The 19,945-nt window shown below is 39.5% G+C and overlaps 1 protein-coding gene across 1 annotated transcript in view; it reads left to right on the top strand.

The window, feature by feature from the left end:
- Positions 1-16,238, top strand: part of crb2b (crumbs cell polarity complex component 2b) — a 37,067-nt gene extending 20,829 nt beyond the window's left edge. The window contains exons 5-13 of the mRNA XM_036578861.1: positions 3,314-3,496; positions 3,634-3,747; positions 7,736-8,665; positions 8,765-9,324; positions 11,132-11,297; positions 11,681-12,548; positions 12,994-13,110; positions 13,271-13,397; positions 14,986-16,238. Coding sequence (XP_036434754.1) covers positions 3,314-3,496; positions 3,634-3,747; positions 7,736-8,665; positions 8,765-9,324; positions 11,132-11,297; positions 11,681-12,548; positions 12,994-13,110; positions 13,271-13,397; positions 14,986-15,207 — 3,287 coding nt within the window. The 3' untranslated portion in view covers positions 15,208-16,238. The remainder of the gene's footprint in view (positions 1-3,313; positions 3,497-3,633; positions 3,748-7,735; positions 8,666-8,764; positions 9,325-11,131; positions 11,298-11,680; positions 12,549-12,993; positions 13,111-13,270; positions 13,398-14,985) is intronic.
- The last annotated feature ends 3,707 nt before the right edge of the window (positions 16,239-19,945 follow it).

Here is a 19,945-nt window from a genome sequence, read left to right as displayed (position 1 = left end):
GAGAAACAGTGCGAGATGGTATGGCTTGTTTCCTTTGTGGCCCTGGTTCCACAAACTTACTGTCATATACATAAAAGTATACCTGCCTACTTTACCTTTACAACAAGAACATCAAAATCTGTGTCTAGACTGGTGACATAATTCGCCTGAATAAAATAATAGTAAGGAACATCTATCTATCTAGCTATCTAGCTATCTATCTATCTATATGTTTGTTTGGTGAGTTTAACATAAAGATATATAATGTGCATAACTTTTGCACAGGCCACATTTTATGCTTTATTTTTCTAATATGTTAAATTCAGCCAATAAAAAGTAATCATGCATTAAAGTGTGTTCTCTGTAGAGGATGTGCCATTTCACAAAATCATCAAAACATGTCATTTGACCTTCATAAGTCTGTATGTACAAACATCAGTAAAACATAAAAAATAAGGCAAGTTGAATATTTGAAATTAGTATTTTCTACTTTCATAGCAGACTGTAACTTTAAGTAAAACATTATTAACAGTTTGTTGGAAAATCAACACATTACTGTGTGATATACAACATGATGTGGCATGGATTTAAAGTTTTTTATGACAGTAAACAACGCAGCTGTGGATATAGATCATATCAAGCCACGTCTGAGCTGGTGCAGTATTGTCCTCTCCAGAGGTCCATCTGTTAAAGCTGTAATCCTGCTCCATACAGACTGATTCCCCTGTGCTTTTACCTCTACTCAATTACTGAACCTGTTTCCATTTGGAATGAAGAATTAATTAAACCAATTAAAGTATACTTTGCTCATTAGAGCCTTCTGGCTAGATGGAAATTAAAAAGGTCATCTTGATAAGTTCAATTTAATTTGATTTAATTATGCTCCATTTATTAAAGTTTTCACATAGAGTACACATTTTCATTACACAAAAAGCTTTAATTCACAAGCATGGAAATGAGTGAAGTGTAGTGCTTGTGGTCTGAGACAGATACTGAAACTACAGTATAAGACTCAGTACATGTATCAGATCACATGTACAGTTGTATGCAAAGGTTTGCACGCCCCTGGTCAAATGACATGCTTTGTTGATTTTCTAAATTAAGATAAATTCTGCACATTTTAATGCACAATTAGTGTTCATCATATGAATTTGGCATATTGAAAACATAAAACATAAAATGTGGCCTTTGCGAAAGTTAAAATTTAAAATTAAAATTTTATGTTTTTAATTTTGAATATATTGAATTTTGCTAATAAATATCAATTGTGCATTTAAATTTGTAGAAAAACAGCACATTTAAGTGTGTTTTTTGTAGAGGATGTGTTAACATATTTTAATTTAGAAAATCAACAAAACATATAATACGACCTGGTGGGGTGTTCAAACTTTTATACGACTGTATATGCTTTACAAATAGCTTAACACAAGGGCTGAACTGTGCTGGGGAAAGTCACTTTTCGATATCTTATGTTTTAAAATATTATAATACACTGTAAAGAAACAGTTCTTATAAAAAAATTACCAAACTGCCTCAAAATTTTGAGTTAATTGAACTTTAAATAATGAGTTGACAGAACTTTATATGCAGATTCTTAAAATTTAAGTTAAAATAACAATTAATTTTTTGATATCATATGTACATACTGCACACATCTGTGAATACAGTATTGCACAGATGATGCTGCAGTAATGATTAAGGAACAATGTATTGTGCATCCCTATGTGATACAAGCACATTTTTGCATGCAGATATGTTATTTTTATATTACATTAAAGGAATGATTTGGCAAATTGAATTAACACAGTTTTCCTATTATTACAGATGTATTCAGTCAGCCGTGTCTGGTGTCCATATTTTGCTTTTTTTAGTTCAATGCTGAAGCTACGTGGCTAACTTTGTTAATAAACACTAGAATTCAATAGTCACCCAAATCTTTTCTGTAAAAAATGTCTCTTAACTCGCTCAAAAGGTTAAGATTGCACAGACTTGTTGATGTGGTTTAGGACACAGTATGGCTTACTGTAAACTATAAAAAAGAACATTTACAGAAGAACTTTACAGTGTGGCTGAACGCTACTTTAGACAACAAGTGTTGTGCTGACTCCTGGCTCCCCTTCACATGCACACACATCACACAGACGTGTGGATGCAGATTACTCTGACTATTTGTATTTTTTTTATAAATGACTGTTAATCTTGAATTTTCAGACTGAGAATATATGTTTACAAATAAAAACACATCAGGGAGCTGGATTCTTGGGAGAATTCTGTACAACATCTGTTGTCCTGCAGCGTTCAGTTACACAGTGAAGTTAATTTTTTTAGCTCACAGTAAGTCGTACTGTGTTCTAAACCTCACTGAGAAGTCTGCAAACTTCTTTAACTCCTTAAAACCTCAGGCTTATTACATGCTAAGATTTATTATTCAGTAACTACAGGGACTTCGAGCAAACTGGTTGAGCTATTCTTAAGTTATAGAAGTGTGTAATAAAATATGGCCACGGTTTTATTGGTAAGGGTAAGGGGTTAATAGCTGGATGAGGTTTGAGTGTGTTGAGAGAAGTTTTGGGATGAGTTTTGAGGAAAAACTCCCCAAGAGCAAAAAAAAGAAAGCTTGAGAAGAACCAAGACTTGAAAGGAGAACCCGTCCTCCTCTGGCAGCAGGCCCAAGTTTTATTACACACTGCTCCATTAGAAAAGCTCCATTAGTTTGAACTGAAGTCCCTGTAGTTACTGAATAATAAACCTTTGCATGTAATAAGCCTGGAATGTTAAGGGGTTAAATCTATGAACACCAACGACCCTTGTTGGAATCCTGTCATGGCAATACGTTTGCATAAATATAAGAAGTATAGTGAGAGGCAGGTGAACAATGTGTAATGTAGAATAGTTGTAATTCGAGTCTGTGGAGGCATCCGCATCATTAGGAGGGTGAATGGCCTTGCAGGAGTCTCCATGGTGGTTGAACCTGTCTAAAGGGCAGGCGAGCAGGGGCACTCATTCAAAGCAGAACTTGGGACAGCATCTAGAGCCCAGGCTTTATTGTAATTTTACTGTGCTGTCTGTACACTATAGTTTAAAAGCACTATTCCACAAAAAATGTAAAAAAAAAAAAAGGTGCCTAAATGGGTTCCAGCGTCTTTAATATCCAAGTAAAAACTATATTCAGTACAGTTTTAAAAAACCTAAGCTTAAACTTTAGCAGACCTGTGACAACAACAACAAAATCCCCACAGAAGATATGGGTATATAGTTTTACTGAGGTTTTCTTAATGCACTGATCTTGTGCCACGTTGTCTGAAATCGTCCTGATGGTTCTCTTTTACTTTAGGATATGAGGGGGAGAACTGTGAGGTGGACGTGGACGAGTGTGTAGTTCAGCCTTGTGAGAACGGCGGAGAATGTTTCCAGCGATCAGACCAGAGCCACTACGGCGTCCTGCCCCAGCTGGATGTGGACTTTAGCTACGAACACGCTGCAGGCTTCTTGTGCCACTGCCAGTCTGGCTTTACAGGTGAGCTTTACTAAAGCTTTACTACAGCTCCAAGATCTCATTTACCTGCCACAGCTTACTTTGTAAGTTGTTATAACCTGTTGAGACAGGTCTTTGAAGTGGCCACTGACAGTAATGCTCTTCATTGTATCCTGTAGGAGAAAACTGCTCAGTGAACATAGACGAGTGTGAATCCATGCCATGTGAAAATGGTGGAAGCTGTGAGGACCTGATCAATGCGTATCAGTGCATTTGCCCACCAGGGTTTACAGGTGAGATCTGTCAGTGAAATGTGTCTGTGTTTATGCTCTCAACAGGGCTTCAGCAGTTCTCACTTCAATGATTAGTTTTGCACAAGATGACAATGAACCTTTGGGTTTCTGGAAGTCACGTTGCCATGAACTTTCTTTCATGCAGACACTGTGACTGAATGGCTGAATAGTGGAGCTGAAAGACATACTTTAGGACAGCTCTATCCATGATCCCAGCATGTCTGCTAGCGTAACCCTTATCTCCTGATTCACACTGAGCCCTCTAATCCTAATCTTACCTCTCATTCTTCCTGCCGTCTTGGTCAGGGGCCGTAGAATTAGCTGTGGTTTTCCCTCTGTCTACACGCGAGCAAATGTGAAATAACTCTTTTACAATGACATTAGAAACATGCTTGAAGAAATAACTACAGCTAGTGCACTTGTAACGTGGATGGAAAAACAGTCTCAAGGATGTCGAACATAAAGACAAACAGTAGCAGGACAAAGCAGAGGGAAGATAAAGCAGCTGCAGGTGCCATATGCTGGCTTCTTCAGTGTTTGCCCTAGACTGCATGTGTATTTGAAGTTTAGCAGTGGAGGAGATTAGAAAGAAAGCTCCTTAGGCCTGATCAGCACTAAAGCAAAACAAATGTGTATGCAGACTGGAGGAAATGCTAACTGTTAGCAAAACTGCCTAGCCCTCCTTTGCACAAAGAGGTTTCAGAGGGTTCTTGTTTTGTAGGCATATTTCTCAGTTGCTGTGTCGTTTGAGAAGACCTTCCAAACTGTTGTTATCTTATGGACTCTGGAGCAGTGGAAATGTGTTCTCTGGAGTGATGAATCACACTTCACTATTTAGCAGTCTGATGGACGAATCTGGGTTTGGTCCATGCTAGGAGAAGGCTTCTAACCAGAATGCATAATGCCAACAGTAAAGTTTAGTGGAGGAGGGATAATGGTCTGGGGCTGTTTTTCAGGGTTTGGGCTTGGCCCCTGAATTCCAGTGAAAAGTAATGTTAATCCTACAGCATATAAAGACATCTTAGATATTTATATGCTTCCAACTTTGTGGCAACCGTTTGGGAAAGGCTCTTTCCTGTTCCAGCATGACTGTGCCCCTGTGCACAAAGTGAGGTCCACACAGACATGGTTTGACAAGTTTGGTGTGGAGAAACTGCAGTGGCCTGCACAGAGACCTAAGCTGAACCCCATCAAACACCTTGGGAATGCACTGGATTATAGTGTGTATTGTCGCATATGCAAACTGTTGGCTAGCTTTATATTGTACAAAGGGTGCTCAGAGGTTTCCGGGTTTTTGGGCATGTATCTTAATTGACCACTTGCAAAATTCTAAGAAAATCTTGCCTCCCTCCCATAGTACATCCATCAAGCTTTTAGTACAGGCTGCCTGGTAGCATCCACAACACTTGTGCTAACAGACTAAAATCTTCAGTAGTGCGAAGGAAAATTTAGAAGCACCCAGAGGAGTATAACAAACATTTTCACCCAAATATATAAGGTTTTCAGTGCAAAGGTTTATAAACCGACAAAATATGAATGTAGGCTAATTTAAATTGAACAAAATGGATTCTGAAAACTGTGTTTACATGAATCAAAGCAGTGAAATTTAGTCAGACCTTTACACAATGTTTTTATCACATGTGTGAGTACTGTACAATCCTGTGTAATCTGACTGTTTTATCAAACTAGCAGCTATGTTAAGAAAAGATAACTAACATTTTTAAATGTTAATCAGATTAAAATCATTTTTAGCCAATACCATAAATCAGATAATGTTTAGCTTACCTTAGAGCCAACTGAGACTTCCTGTTGATAGATGCAGCTATGGGCTTCCACAGAATTTAATCCAAAACCTATTCAGCTCTAGGAATAAAATAAAAGCAACAGCACCCTCCAGATGATCAGGATAGCATGTGTTGTGCATGACACGTTCCTCAGTAACACCTTTCCACTATTTCGTGGTCTGAAAATTCAGACTAATTTACGGCTGTTATTACTGCAGATTTGGTTAGGGAAAGTTTTTCACTTGATGGAGGAAAGAACGTTTAGAAATGATTGTGATTGGCTGAGAGGCGTGTCATTTATAATTTTGCAATTGCACTATAGTTTGATGAGACTAGCATTGTGTAGAGTGCAAGGAAGTCCAAGTCATGCACTGTAACAGGATACAACCGAGCTTCTTCCTACACCGTCTTGCAGCACTAAAACAGGCTTAATCAATTACATGAGCAGAGTCAGTTCCTCTCTCTCACTCAACGCTTATGGCATTCTCTCTCTGCCTCATCTCCTGGCTAAAATCACATTCTTGGTAATGAGTCTGCCACAGGCTGATATTGCTAGCCATCACTGCTGCTGGCCTGGGCAGACAGGCATTCCTGTTGTCAGCATTGACAGGAACCAGCTGGGATGGGAGAGAGGGAAGGAGGGAGGGAGGGAGGGCGAGTGAGGTAGAGAGAGAGAGAGAGGGAGGCATGGTGGATTATTAGCCCAGGCAGGGCAGCTCGGCGATGGGGGAGTGGTAACGGACTCATCCCCCTGTGGGTGTGTGTATGTGTGTGTGGGGGTATGTTTGTGTAATTGTGTTAAGACATGTGAGAGAGAAAGAGAGGGAGAGAGGGAAGAGGGTGATATAGAGAGTGAGAAGGAGAGAGAGAGAGAGAGAGCGAGAGAGGGAGAGTTGGTGGACAGCTGCCTCAGGACCTGTCACTTTTCTGTCAGTGTCCGCTGCAGCTCGCCGTGTTGAGGAACATCACTGTCGCTCGGACGTTTGGCAGGATGAGAGGACTAACAGTGGCACTGATTTGGTGTGGGCTGATTTTGCTGACAGGTAAAGCAGCTCTGTGCTTTCTGCGGCGCTCCTGGCACAGCCTGCCTGCATTAGCAAAGGGCGGAGGACTTAGCAGGGCACAGAGTGCTCCTTCTCCTCATGTCTGGAAAAGATCCTGCAGAGATTCAGGCTTTAAATACCGATACAGTATGTTCAACAGATGTATGGTGCATTGTTGAAATTTGACAAGGAATATATTCTGTATAGGTCAGTGTTCTTTTAATCAGTGCTAAAAGTTACATTTAGATTGCTCTTCTTTGCACTGGTACAGGTTGCTATTATTACAGTACTATGCAATTAACTCTAAAGACTACTTTATTAATAGTTATAGAAGTTGATCACTTACTTTTAAACTTGTAAAACTCAACATTTGTACAATTTGTTGTCTCTATACTGAAAATGATGCTTAAAGTATACAGCACATGTATGTTCTGCTTTTTATGCAAATTTACTGAACTGCTGAAACAGAAGAATTCCCAAATGTTGGGTAGAGCAAAGTGATCTCTTATGTAAAAACAGTGTTACTAGATAAGGCAAGACTTCAAATTATAGCACTGATTGCTACTTTTGTCATGGGGATAACAGTGTGTTCCATACATTATGCAACTTTTCAGTTCCACTTATAGCTATGGCTTAGAGACCAATCTCGTAGCTAAGCGCAGTGTTTAAGAGTAGGAGTTGCAGAGCGAGGGTTCTGTCAGAAAGGCACTGCCGACATTTCTTGTGCTTTTCTCAGGATTTAAAAAAGAAAATCCTTAAAACCCTAAACAGATCTAAGACTCTATCTAAGAAACTCTTGAGGTCACTAATACTGAGTGTGGTAAATGATGTGACTGTAAATATTGTAAATATTTTAAAATTTTGCACAGAATCATTGCATTGTTAGATTAACAAAACTACATTAAAAAACAAAAATCAGTCAGATTCAAGACCAAATGTTAAATAAAAATGTAAAGAATAAAATTAAAGTTTGCATTCCAGATTAAAATTACAACTATATCTTTGCAGCACAAAATCTACAAATAATGCACATTTAAATGTGTTCAGTAAAATATTAATGACTGGAAAGTACAGGGAATTATCATTTCTCTGGATTACATGGCATGAAACTGTATTTACTGTATTCGCTGATGACTTTTGTCCTCTCGATTTCTATTCCAGGTGTACTATGTGAGATGAACATTGACGAATGCGAAAATGAGCCATGTCACAATGGTGCCACATGTAAGGATGGCATTAATGAGTACAGCTGTCACTGCCCGGCCCCTGTACCTGATCAGCTGCCTTGGGGTGGCCATGACTGTGACATTGCTCTGACTGGCTGTGTGGATCATCCTTGCCAAAATGGAGCCACCTGTTTGCCTTCACTTCATGGAGACCAACATAAGTTCAGCTGCATGTGCCCTCCTGGTTTCTATGGTGAACACTGCAGCATCCCCACCACGTTCTCCTTCTCCAAAGAAGGCTATGTGCTTGTGGAGGGTCCTCATAACAGGACACGCAGGGAAGTACGACCTCAGGTGCCTAGTGTGAAGTTGAGGTTCAGGACAACTTTACCAGATGTAGTTCTGTTCTTTAGGGGAAACGCAGAGCATTTCTTCTCACTGGAGATGAATGGTGGAAGTCTTTTAGCCATGGCAGAATTTAAGGACTCAAAATTGATGGTTCAGGTCCCTGGATATTTTAACAATGGCCTCTGGCACAGCGTTTCTGTTTTTGTGGACGAGAAGCTGGTTCTAATTTTAGAGGATAAAGAGGACATCGTTGAGGATGGAGGTCACAATCAGCTCCTCTTATTCCCCCCACATGGTCTGGAGAAAGTGTATATTGGTGGGGTTCCACAAGAATATCTGGACATAACAAAGACTAGAAAGGGATTCATTGGTTGCTTGGAGGACCTGCTAATTGATGCCCAGCCAATTTTGCCTCAGGACATCCCCCCAGAGCAGGCCATGGACATCCAGCTGGGCTGTGAAAAGACTGAATGGTGCCATCCAGATTCTTGCTCCCAGCAAGGCCACTGTGTAGACCTTTGGACAGAGTACAGGTGTGACTGTTACAGGCCCTTTTATGGAAACATCTGTGCCCATGGTAAGTCTTTAAACTACAGTTGATTAAAAATTTTAATTGATATACATTGTTGAATTAACAGACTTTTAACTGAATTTATAAAAACTCTTTCCTTATCAGAGTACTCTTCATGGACATTCAACCATGAGCGTAACAGAAGCTTTGCTGCATTTCCAATTATTAAGAGCCATGGCAACAACATCACTATATCGTTTTTCTTGCGGTCGCTGAAATACGATGGGCTAGTTTTGCAACTAAAACGAGGGAATCGGGCATACTTCACTGTGTTCCTGAAAAGAGGCACAGTACATGTTGCTGTATATTCCTCCATTAGAGGGAGTTCCACATTCATCACAGATGGGGAGAAGGTCATGGTTACTATTGCCATACAGGAAAGGTATTTGTACTTCAACAACACAGAATTACTCTTTAGTCCTGGCAATTTTACGGGATTTGAAGTGGAGGCAGGAGATGTGGCATATCTTGGAGGACTTCCTGAAGTAGACGATACTACGCCGTGGGGTGGCCACTTCAAAGGGTGCCTACAGGATGTGCGGTTGGATGACACACAGCTCTACATGTACATGAACAAAATCGTCCAAAAAACGGAACATTCCAGCTACTTACAAAGTATTTCACATAATTTACTGGAGAACTGCATCAGTGACCAAGCATGTAGGGTAAGTATTATATTTTGTTCAGAAATACACCGATCAGGCATATCATTATGACCACCTCCTTGTTTCTATGCTCATTGTCCATTTTATAAGCTCCACTTACTGTATAGGTGCACTTTACAGTTCTACAACAGTTCTACAGACTGTAGTTCATCTGTTTCTCTGCATACTTTGTTAGCCCCCTTCTACCATGTTCTTCAGTGGTCAGGACCCCCATGGACCCTCACAGAGCAGGTATTATTTTGGTGGTGGATCATTCTCAGCACTGCAGTACTACAGTACTTACGTGGTGGTGGTGTGTTAGTGTGTTGCGCTGGTATGAGTGGATCAGACACAGCAGTGCTGCTGGAGTTTTTTAAACACAGTGTCCACTCTATTAGACATTCCTACCTTGTCAGTCCACCTTGTAGATGTAAAGTCAGAGTCGATAGCTCATCTGCTGCGGCACAGTTTGTGTTGGTCATCCTCTAATCCTTCATCAGTGGTCACAGGATGCTGCCCACAAGACGCTGTTGGCTGGATATTTTTGGTTGGTGGACTATTCTCAGTCCAGCGGTGACACTGAGGTGTTTAAAAAGTCCAGCAGCACTGCTGTGTCTGATCTGCTCAGACCAGCGCAACACACACTAACACACCACCACCACTTCAGTGTTACTGCAGTGCTGAGAATGATCCACCACCCAAATAGTACCTGCTCTGTGAGGGTCCATGGGGGTCCTGACCACTGAAGAACATGGTAGAAGGGGGCTAACAAAGTATGCAGAGAAACAGATGGACCACAGTCTGTAACTGTAGAACTACAAAGTGTACCTATATGGTAAGTGGAGCTGATAAAATGGACAATGAGCGTAGAAACAAGGAGGTGGTCATAATGTTACGCCTGATCGGTGTAAATCTAAGTGACTGGCAGTTAACAAGAATGTCAGATAGCTATACATCAAGTTCATTTTGTTACATTTATTTAATTTCCAATCATAAAAGGTCAAGATCTTAGATTTTTCAGCTTTTGAAAGAAAATTTCACAAAAGCTTTCCTTTTATTCCAGCTTCCATTCTTTTCAGGAGACTTGCTTTCAGTTTTTCAAAGAAATCTACATTTTTCCACACTTTCAAAGTTGGTTGTATTTCTTCCGATCAAAATAATCCCAATTACAAATTTAAACTCATTAGTCCATAAAACCTTACTTCACACATCAGACGTCCTATTTCAGCATTTTGGTGTGAAGCTTGATTTTCATCTTTCAAAGGTGAAAGCTTGAAGTCGTGTTTATCTGATGGTGAACAGTTTTGGTGGTTTACCAGGTCTTGGACGGTTATAAGAAGCCACATTGTCTCTACAACCTTTAGTAATTTTTTTTAAGTTATGAAACCCCTGTTTTTTTCACGTATTTTCATTTGACTTTTCTTTTCCTTGTGCAAGTGAATTATCTTATATCTAATCTCCTCAGAAATAACTCCTGAAAAATGACAAACAAACAGTCATTAATAGCTGTTTTGACTGGAACGTAAGTAAATAAAGGGTGGTCTTTGACTTTTGCAGAGTACTTGGCTTAGTTGTGAATCTCCAAGGTAATCTGCAGTTCCTACATGTGTAGTATTAAACTTACCCTCTGCTAGGATTATCGAACGTGGAGGACGTGTTCACCATGTAGTTTAGTGGTTACCATGTTCTAGTGCATCTAAATCTACTCTGCTAAATGTCAAGCTGAATCAGTATTGTTGGAGTAGGATAAACACTAAAGTGTCACATGATGTTTTGACTTTGAGAACTATGCCTTTTACCCTTGTGTTCTGCTCTGCTCACTCTGTAGATGAACCCTTGCATGAATGGAGGAGAATGCCTGGTCAAATGGAATGACTTTATGTGTTCCTGTCCCCTGAACTACACTGGGAAGACATGCGATACTCGGGTGTGGTGTGTTAGCGACCCATGTGTCATGGGAAGTCAATGTGTGGATCTGCCTGATGGATATGAATGTGAGTACATTGCTAATAGTTTTATAGCTTAGATACACTGAGCCAGTTTGTGTGTATATAAAAGGCTTAAAATGTTATAAAAAGCACATCAATGTCTGAAAACAGTTGAAGACTGCTGCTTATTTGAAAAGATGCACATCTTATTTGAAAAGTATGCTGAGTGAATCTTTTTCACAACAGACTGTTTTGTCCACAGTGTACTGGGCTGTATCCTATATCATATAACTGTAGTGCGCAGGTGTTGTAACATAAATTTTACCAAGAGAATTTTTGTAACCTTGGAAGAGTGAAGTTCTTAACCTTATTGGTTTTTACAAATCCCCATTTGTTAAGCTCTAAACCTAATCACTTTCTTCAATCTGCTCTCTGCCCTTTTGCCATAGGCTTGGCCAATGCCACATTTGAGAACAACGCTTTGAAGTACGCAGCTAATGGCTCTTTATCTGTCTCTGTGACAACGGTTTCTGTGGACCTGAGGACTCGTGAGGAGAGCGGGACCCTTCTACGTGCCTCCAATGGCCTGGACTTCTTCTGCATGGGACTCCTGAACTCCTCCTTGTTGGTCAAGATCCGCAGCGGCAATAGCCTGGATGTGCAGGCCTTCACTAGTGATGTTGAGGTTTCTGATGGAGCGTGGCACCGGGTGGAAATCAGAAAGAGCGCGCGCCACTTGGCATCACGTTGGCATCTCATCGTGGACGGCCGTGCGGCTGGCTTTAGCAGAGTGGTTGCTGGCAATCTTGACTTCTTCAACTACTCCACTGTGTGGTTGGCAGAGAACTTCACTGGATGTCTTGGTGAGGTGAGGGTTGGGGGAGTGTATCTGCCACTGGTGGAAGGCCTTCAGGTGGAAGGGCCTCAGGGCCCGCAATTTACCCGCTATGGTGGCGTGACAGAGCCCACGCTGGGCTGCAGTGGCACCCCCTTGTGTCTTTCACAGCCATGTTTGAACGATGGTGTGTGTCTGGACCTCTTCAACCATTACAGCTGTGACTGTGCTCCAGGCTGGGGAGGTGAACACTGCCAAGATGACATCGACGAATGCGTCTCAGGGCCTTGTATTCACGGGACCTGCAGGGACCTGCTGGGGAAATTCCATTGCGAGTGTGCCCGGGGCTATCAAGGCCCACACTGTGACGAGGACGTAGATGAATGCCAGGAGCAGCCGTGTGAGCATGGAGGCTCTTGCATGAACACAGTGGGTGGATACAACTGCACCTGTCCGCCAGACTACAGGGGCCCACGCTGTCAGTGAGTAAAGCCTTGAATACACTACATGACTTTTAAGGTCTTGACAGATTATAAAAAGACTAATTTCTCACAATATTGATGGTTTGGTTTCTGTAGATTGTATTGGGTGACTGAAATATTATCCCACACTACATAACTTAAATTGTTGCTGAGCTGACCCAAACTCACGTGAACACCTTGCTGCTGCTGTTGTTTTTGCTGCTATTTGCACTGATACGGTAGAGAAGCAACCGGTAAACATATTAAGTGAGGTGATGGATGTAAAGATGTGGTAGTGGTAAAATACTGTCAAATTTTTGTACAAATCAGTTTCATTTAACGTTTAACGTGCACTGCACTGCAATCCAATTAACCAGACTAACTGTGCTGTCTTTGTAATAAAGCATGACATTGGTCAGTGTACTGGAAGCTTTTATAACCTTGTCTGTGTCTGTGTGGCCAACAGGTGGAGTTATCCTCCTCTGCAGTGTGAAGTGGATGTGCAGTGTACGAATGGAGGGGTCTGTATGGATGGACTCTGGGGGGCCAACTGCACCTGCAAACCTGGGTACATTGGAGAAAAGTTAGTATAACATTATTTAAATATGATGTCTGTCACCAAAACTTTTCTGCAGACCTACCAGTCTCCAAACACTTGGACAGATCATTTAACTCTAGAGTGATATTTTAAAATGATAGGCACCTTGCTCACTTTCCTTTTTTTTACTCACTCTTTTTTTTAGATGTGAGGTGGATATTGACGAGTGTGAGTCTAACCCCTGTCTCAATGGAGCCACCTGCATGGACAGACAGAATCATTACCTGTGTGACTGCTTGCCAGGCTTTAGTGGAGACAACTGCGAGGCTACTGTGAGTACCAGCCCTTCTTTGCTTCATTTAGTCCAGTCAGCTTTCTTTCATGATACCCTTTGGATTGAGAATCATTGCAATGATGGACTCTTTGTTTATATTCACATTACAAGGCTTTTTGCTTAATTCTGATCCTTTTCTCACATCTGATCTTTCTGCCTTAATGTATTGATTGACTGAAAAGGCATTGCTGGGATTCAAATTCAAAGATCTCACAATCAGTGTGCGAACTACAGTGGGTCCTGGGGGGCGGGACCCCACTATTTAACCTTTTGAACCATCTGAATGTCTCAAAATCAAATTTCTGGGTTTATGCTGTTCATTTGGGAAAAATAGATGCGCGAATACAAACTCAGGCAAAGGTCATTGTTAAGCTGCTTCACCCACAATCAGTGAGCTTCTGTCTTTAATAGTATTAACTAACTAGAGATGCAGCATTGGTGGTGCTGTAGCAGATTACCCACAGAGATGTGTAGGATCTCAGTTAATATGTGGAAGAGCACATTACCAAACTGGAATAGAGCATTTCCAGAAGCGGAATTCTTAACCAAACATTTTGTTGCCATTGCAGCATCAGTACCACTATAGTGAGTGAGTTAGCAGCCAGTGAACATGGAATTCCCGAATAGCAGGGAGTATTTCACACACTGCTCCCAAGGGCAAAACCTTAGGCAGTTATGCCACTGGTCAGCACAGTATGAAATACACTCTGTTTAACTATATGACATCAATATAGGTTGAACTAGTGAATCCGAACACAAAATACTTGGGATCATGGGATGTGTTACAAAGACTTAAAAAATGCATCCAAACCTGAAAATGAATTGTTTGAAGAAACCTATTAAAAATAAGAAAAATAAGAGGGTAGCTCCACCCTCAGAGCTACAATATATACTTTTAGAGTTTTGTTATTTGGACAGCTTCTGTTGTTTAACTGAGTGAAGAAGTATCCTAATTGAGAACTGACAATCATATCAGTCAGTGAATCACTGTCTAAGTAAAACTATTGGAATGTAATATTAAAATCTAAATTATAAATATAAAATGAATATGAACTTCTATCAGCCCTTAATACTTGGAGCCAATATTATTTGCCCCTTAAAATCATTTTTGATATCGGGCACAAAATATTCATATCGGTCAGACAGTACTTGACAGAACAGATGCCCTGAGAGAACCCATATGCCCACATTTTTTATTAAGTAAGCTGCTGTTGACATACTGTTGACACTGGATGATAAGGATAGAGATATGCACATGTGCAGTGAAGTACGATGTAAACGAAAATGAATTCCGATCTGCAGTCGCAAAGCCACATACTGGATGTTTACTTATATCGCACATATTCTTTATTTACATAAAGCGTCTCAAATCTGATTTGAAAAAAAAAAAAAACACATTTCTGTTTTCACACACCTCTAACAAAATCAGATCTGTGTCACATTAAGCCATAAATTTCTACCACTTAAACCCAGTGATGTGAGCATTGCCTTGGGTGTATGAACAATGTAAATGTAATGTTCATGTGGAAAAAAAAGCAAATTTCACTTCCCTTCTCTCAACTTATCTATCCTTTCTTATCTTACAGAGGCAGCCTCATAGGGAGCGCATTCCCTGGTTGGTGGTGGCGATCCCACTGATGTGTCTAGGTGCACTTCTGGCAATTGTGGGGCTGGTTTGCATGGTGCTAACAGCCCGAAAAAAACGGCAGTCTGAGGGTACGTACAGCCCCAGCCAGCAGGAGGTGGCAGGAGCTCGTCTGGAGATGGGCAGTGTGCTCAAAGTGCCTCCTGAGGAGAGACTGATTTGATGTAAGACCTTTAACATCTGACTTTTGAAGGACTCAAAAAAGTTATGAATGTAGATACCCTGTGTGTGGTTTCCTTGACACCAAACAGTATTCTGGACTGTTAGTGCAAGTGACTAGACTTGTGACAAAGCCACCAAATATGGTTGGTGAGGTGTAATGGAACAAGCAGTCTCGGTCCTAAATAGAATAAGATGTATGTTTAAGTGACAGAAATCATAGGATATAATTGACTGAAATCATAAGACTTCAACTGGCATGGTTGAAAAAACAATGGTTTACATTTCCTTTTATGTATATTTACATAACAAAGAACTATGGAATACCCACTGAAGCTGGATGTACATATGCTGTGTAAAATACTGATTTTTACTTCCCTTCCTCTTCCAGGCTTACTTGTTTTGTATACTCATTGTGTTTTATAGTATTTTGTGGGTTTAAAATGTAGTTTTGGATATTTAACTAAATCAGCTAATAATGTCTTAATGAGTCAGTTGGCAAAACTTACAAACACACTGTTGTTCTTTACCTCTTTTCCAGTGCCATTCATTTAAAGAACCAGGTCATTTCTTTGGCCTTATTATGGTTCAGTCCATGGTGCTGTAGTTTAATCTGTGAATAGTAGTTTACACTGTGTGCACACTGTACTGTGCAAAAGTCAGAGAGCATCCTTTTGTTTAATGTCCAATCAAAAGACCATTAAAGACACATTATTAATTTTTCAGGAGATATTTTTGAGGATACTAGATATAAGGTAATATATTTGTATAAGGAAGGGAGAAGGAAAGTAAGGGAAAAAAAAACAGGAGTTTCCAATACTGGAGTTCAAAATATTCTTAAAAGATAGAGAGAAAGTGGAACTCCTAACAACCATGCAAGACCTGGTATACTGTCGGCCTCACATAAACAGTACAACTTTCATCTTTGAAATATAGGAGAAAATCATGCTCCACTCTCACTCGGAAAAAATCTACAGGTGTTTCTGTCCATCCTTCCGCTGTGATAAAAGACTTAACACTGTGGGTCTGAAAGGATGTGTAGCTGTCAAGAAGTTGTTACCAAGAAAAAAAAAATTGCAAATTAAACAAAGAAGCTGCTGCTGTTCTCAGAAGAATGGACTGACTGCTCCAGAGCCCAGACCTCAACATCACTGAATGTGTTTGGGTTTACCTGAACCATGAGAGGCAGAAATGCAACCAACTTCTAAGACTGAACTTTGGAGGTGTGGAAAAAAATCCTTGCAGTCTGAAAGCAGCTTGTACTCAATGACCATTTTGGCTGTAAAATAAATAAATGAAAGGCGGCCTCTGACTTTTGGACAGTACTGTATCTTGCAATCCTACCTGCCTATAACCACTATTTGGACTATGTACAGTAGTCTGAAATGCTGAATACATTATCAACCTCAGACATGACTGGCCCAAACAGCACTGTCACCTTACTGTGATCTTGTTTGGCCCACCAGATGACACCTGTGTCAGCTGTGGCACGGGGCAAGTCATTACTAAATACCAAAACTGACAAAGTCTGTTAGTCATTCATCAGTGTATCATTGACAAGTGAGTCACAGTCTTTTTTTCATTCTTGGTATTTTGTGGCCCTTGACCTGCCACTTTCTGGATGTCAACGCTTTGTGCCAAAATGTTTGGGTCCAGCTGGTTTAAATAATACTATAGCAGAGTATTTTGAATTAAGAACCTGGTCTGTAAGCTCCTATTAAGAATGTTATGCATCTTTGCTGAATGTTGATACATTATGTGATCAAGGCATGTTATTTGATGAGAGGGTTTAATTAAATTGTGATGATTTGTAAAGAAAAATAATATTAATTAATATTAAGTGAATATCAACAACAAAGTAACTGTATTTATTTACTGTATTTCAATTGGCTTCTGGGTTTTTTGGAAATTTTCACATGACTTTTACTTAAATACTTTTAAAGCGTTTTTTTCATACTTTCTGCCTAACTTATTGGTTGATATGTAAACAAAGTCATTCAAAGTGGTTTAATGGTAATTTATTTACATGTAATGGTAACTGAAAACTGAAGTTTTCTTTGGGGACTACTTTGCCTTAGAACACCATGCATGAACCTCTTGCTATAAATGTTTTTAAAAAATATTTCTTCTCAGGCATCAGGCAGAGTATTTCTAAAGCATTTAATGTAATAATTTTTTGTGAGGGAGTTTTTAGAGGAATTTAACACTTCAGACATCTGGTTCCTATCAACACCAGTAAGCTTCTCACATTAATCTCTCTGATTGACTTTGTTTACCTTGATAGTGTAATTATGCAGAGGTTTTGAGGAATCAGTGGAATTCATCTTTCGTGCTTTTACAGTGTAATTTTACGTTCCTGCTTTTGTTTTCCTTCAGCAAGATTGTTCATAAAGTCTGCTTATGGTATGAAATTTAACAGAGTATCATAACAGATTAACATTTGTTTATGGCTACATATTCAAGCTCATGTATCATCCATATAGTGACGGTCACTGGATAAAGCCGCTTACATAATGAAGTGGTTATTTTTCTTACTGGTTTGGTCTGTAGACACTGTAAATATTACCTGATTAACACTGGACTTTTTTATGTTATATAATGTGATATGTGATATTTGCTGGACAGGTTGATACACTGAAACATTCTGTATATGATTCTTTACCTATCATGATTTATAATGTGACATATGATGATAGCTGTATATTTTTTGTATGTTTTTACCATATTTTCCTACCTGGTGTACATTTTTAAAATTTGATTTTGGTTAGAATGGGTTATAGATTTATATCTTTAAAATGTTATTATTGTAAATGTTACACATAATCTGCACTATTATTCTTGTCAGTTGAACAGAAAATCAAAATATTAATAAAAAAATCAAAAGCGGTATGAAATTCTCTTCATTTTAGTGTTTCATCGATGAGATTGTTTTTGCTTCATCTCATGTCCCTGAAAAATCCTTGAATGTGAATTTTCACTCCTCTTTCTACGAGATCTGCAGATTAGATGTTCCTATGGAGCTCCAATCCTTATTGCTCATGACATTAGATCTAAATGTAGACGTGGCTTGCGTCTTCCCTGACAAGCCAGGTGACCAGCTTGGCCATCAACACTGGTACGTCCAAAAGCTTAAGCACAGTTTACTTTAGAGAAAATCTCCTTTGATTGGAGTTGATTAAAGACTCAAGACGAGCTGCAATTAGCCCTCATCTGAAACCCTTAAGCTACTCACATGTAAACAACATGATTGTCGTCTTTTATTTACTGTCAGCTTTAATTAAACTGAATATGTTTGATGGATGTTGAGATAGTCATTAAAAACAACAACAAGAATTAGTAATGTAACATAATATTTACCTTTCAAGTACAACCAAAAAGGCAAATAATGTATCTTATTATTGTATCTTGTCATTATTAGTCAACCCCGCATTGTGAGAACATCTATTTTTCCCTCACAAAACAAAACCTTTTTCTTACATCCTCCAGTCTTCACACCTCGCTAACTATAGAGCCGCAGTGACCTGACTTTAAAAGGGAGTGTGATACAGCACATTCCACACAGTTCAGAGAGAGCCTCCCATGTCAGAACACTACACTTAAAATAGTGCAGGACACCTCAGATTGGTGGAAAAACCTCTGGGAAGAGATTAGCTGCAGGAACAGAGAAACCTGACACACTGGAACTCGCCCCATCAGAACATAAGAGGGGCTTTTACTTTATACGCTCTTAAAGAAGGAATCTTAAAAGGCAGATGGTAGTGTTACAGCTTTTAAAGTCAACCTGAAATCAGAATGGACTTATTCTACTTTCTTTGTTCATGTCCATTTTCATATTAAGCATTATTCATCATATCATTTAAAACACACAATTTGGTAACACTTTATTTGGAGTGATCCTTTGTAGATTATTAATAAACTCGTAAAAGATTATCAGTAACACATCAACAACATCAGTGAAGCAGCAGTAATGAAGCATCTGAATACACTGAAGTAAATATCTTCAGGATGTACAATTGATACATTTCTTACATTAAGTAGATGTATTGTTAATAAGTTACTTCCATTACGTAAAACCTGACCTTACCCAACTTTACCCAAAACCTAACCCTCAGCCTGGCCCTAATCCTAACCCTAACCTTAACCTCAACCCAAAACCTCATTCTAACCCTCATATGTTCTGACATGTTACTGAGACTCCATTGTGTGTTTGTTTCATTTAAAAAGGACCCCCTAAAATAAAGTGTCACCTAAAATTCTTGTTTTCCAGTAATCTTTACTGGAGGATCTTTGACTTTTGATTACATCAGTCTAGACCAGCAGGTAGGAAAAAATAGCATTAACCAATAATATCATGATTCACTTTTACCTCCCACCATCCCCACCTTAGAACCCTCAGCTAGCTCACAGACCCTCCTGATACACAGACATATGTCATGGAACGGATGGAAAATTCTAAATGATGTTGTGAAATCAACAGAGACAATCAGTCAATATGTTCATTTCAGGATGTGGATTAAGAGGGTAAAATTAGGGCTACTTAAAAGGAATAGTTCAATGCTTTTCCTGCTCTGTATTGGCTCACAGCTTCAGCTGCACCTCTACTTCTGCCCACTAATTATCACACTCACCTGCAGCTTGTTCTGGACTCTTTGTCTATATATATATATATATATATATATATATGTTTTATATATAAGTGCAATGACGTGCAAATCATTTAAACCCTATATTTAATTGAAAAT

The sequence above is a fragment of the Colossoma macropomum genome, unplaced genomic scaffold (assembly GCF_904425465.1).
Source record: "Colossoma macropomum unplaced genomic scaffold, Colossoma_macropomum, whole genome shotgun sequence".
Classification (NCBI taxonomy): domain Eukaryota; kingdom Metazoa; phylum Chordata; class Actinopteri; order Characiformes; family Serrasalmidae; genus Colossoma; species Colossoma macropomum.
This window is presented reverse-complemented; position numbering and strand designations above follow the sequence as displayed.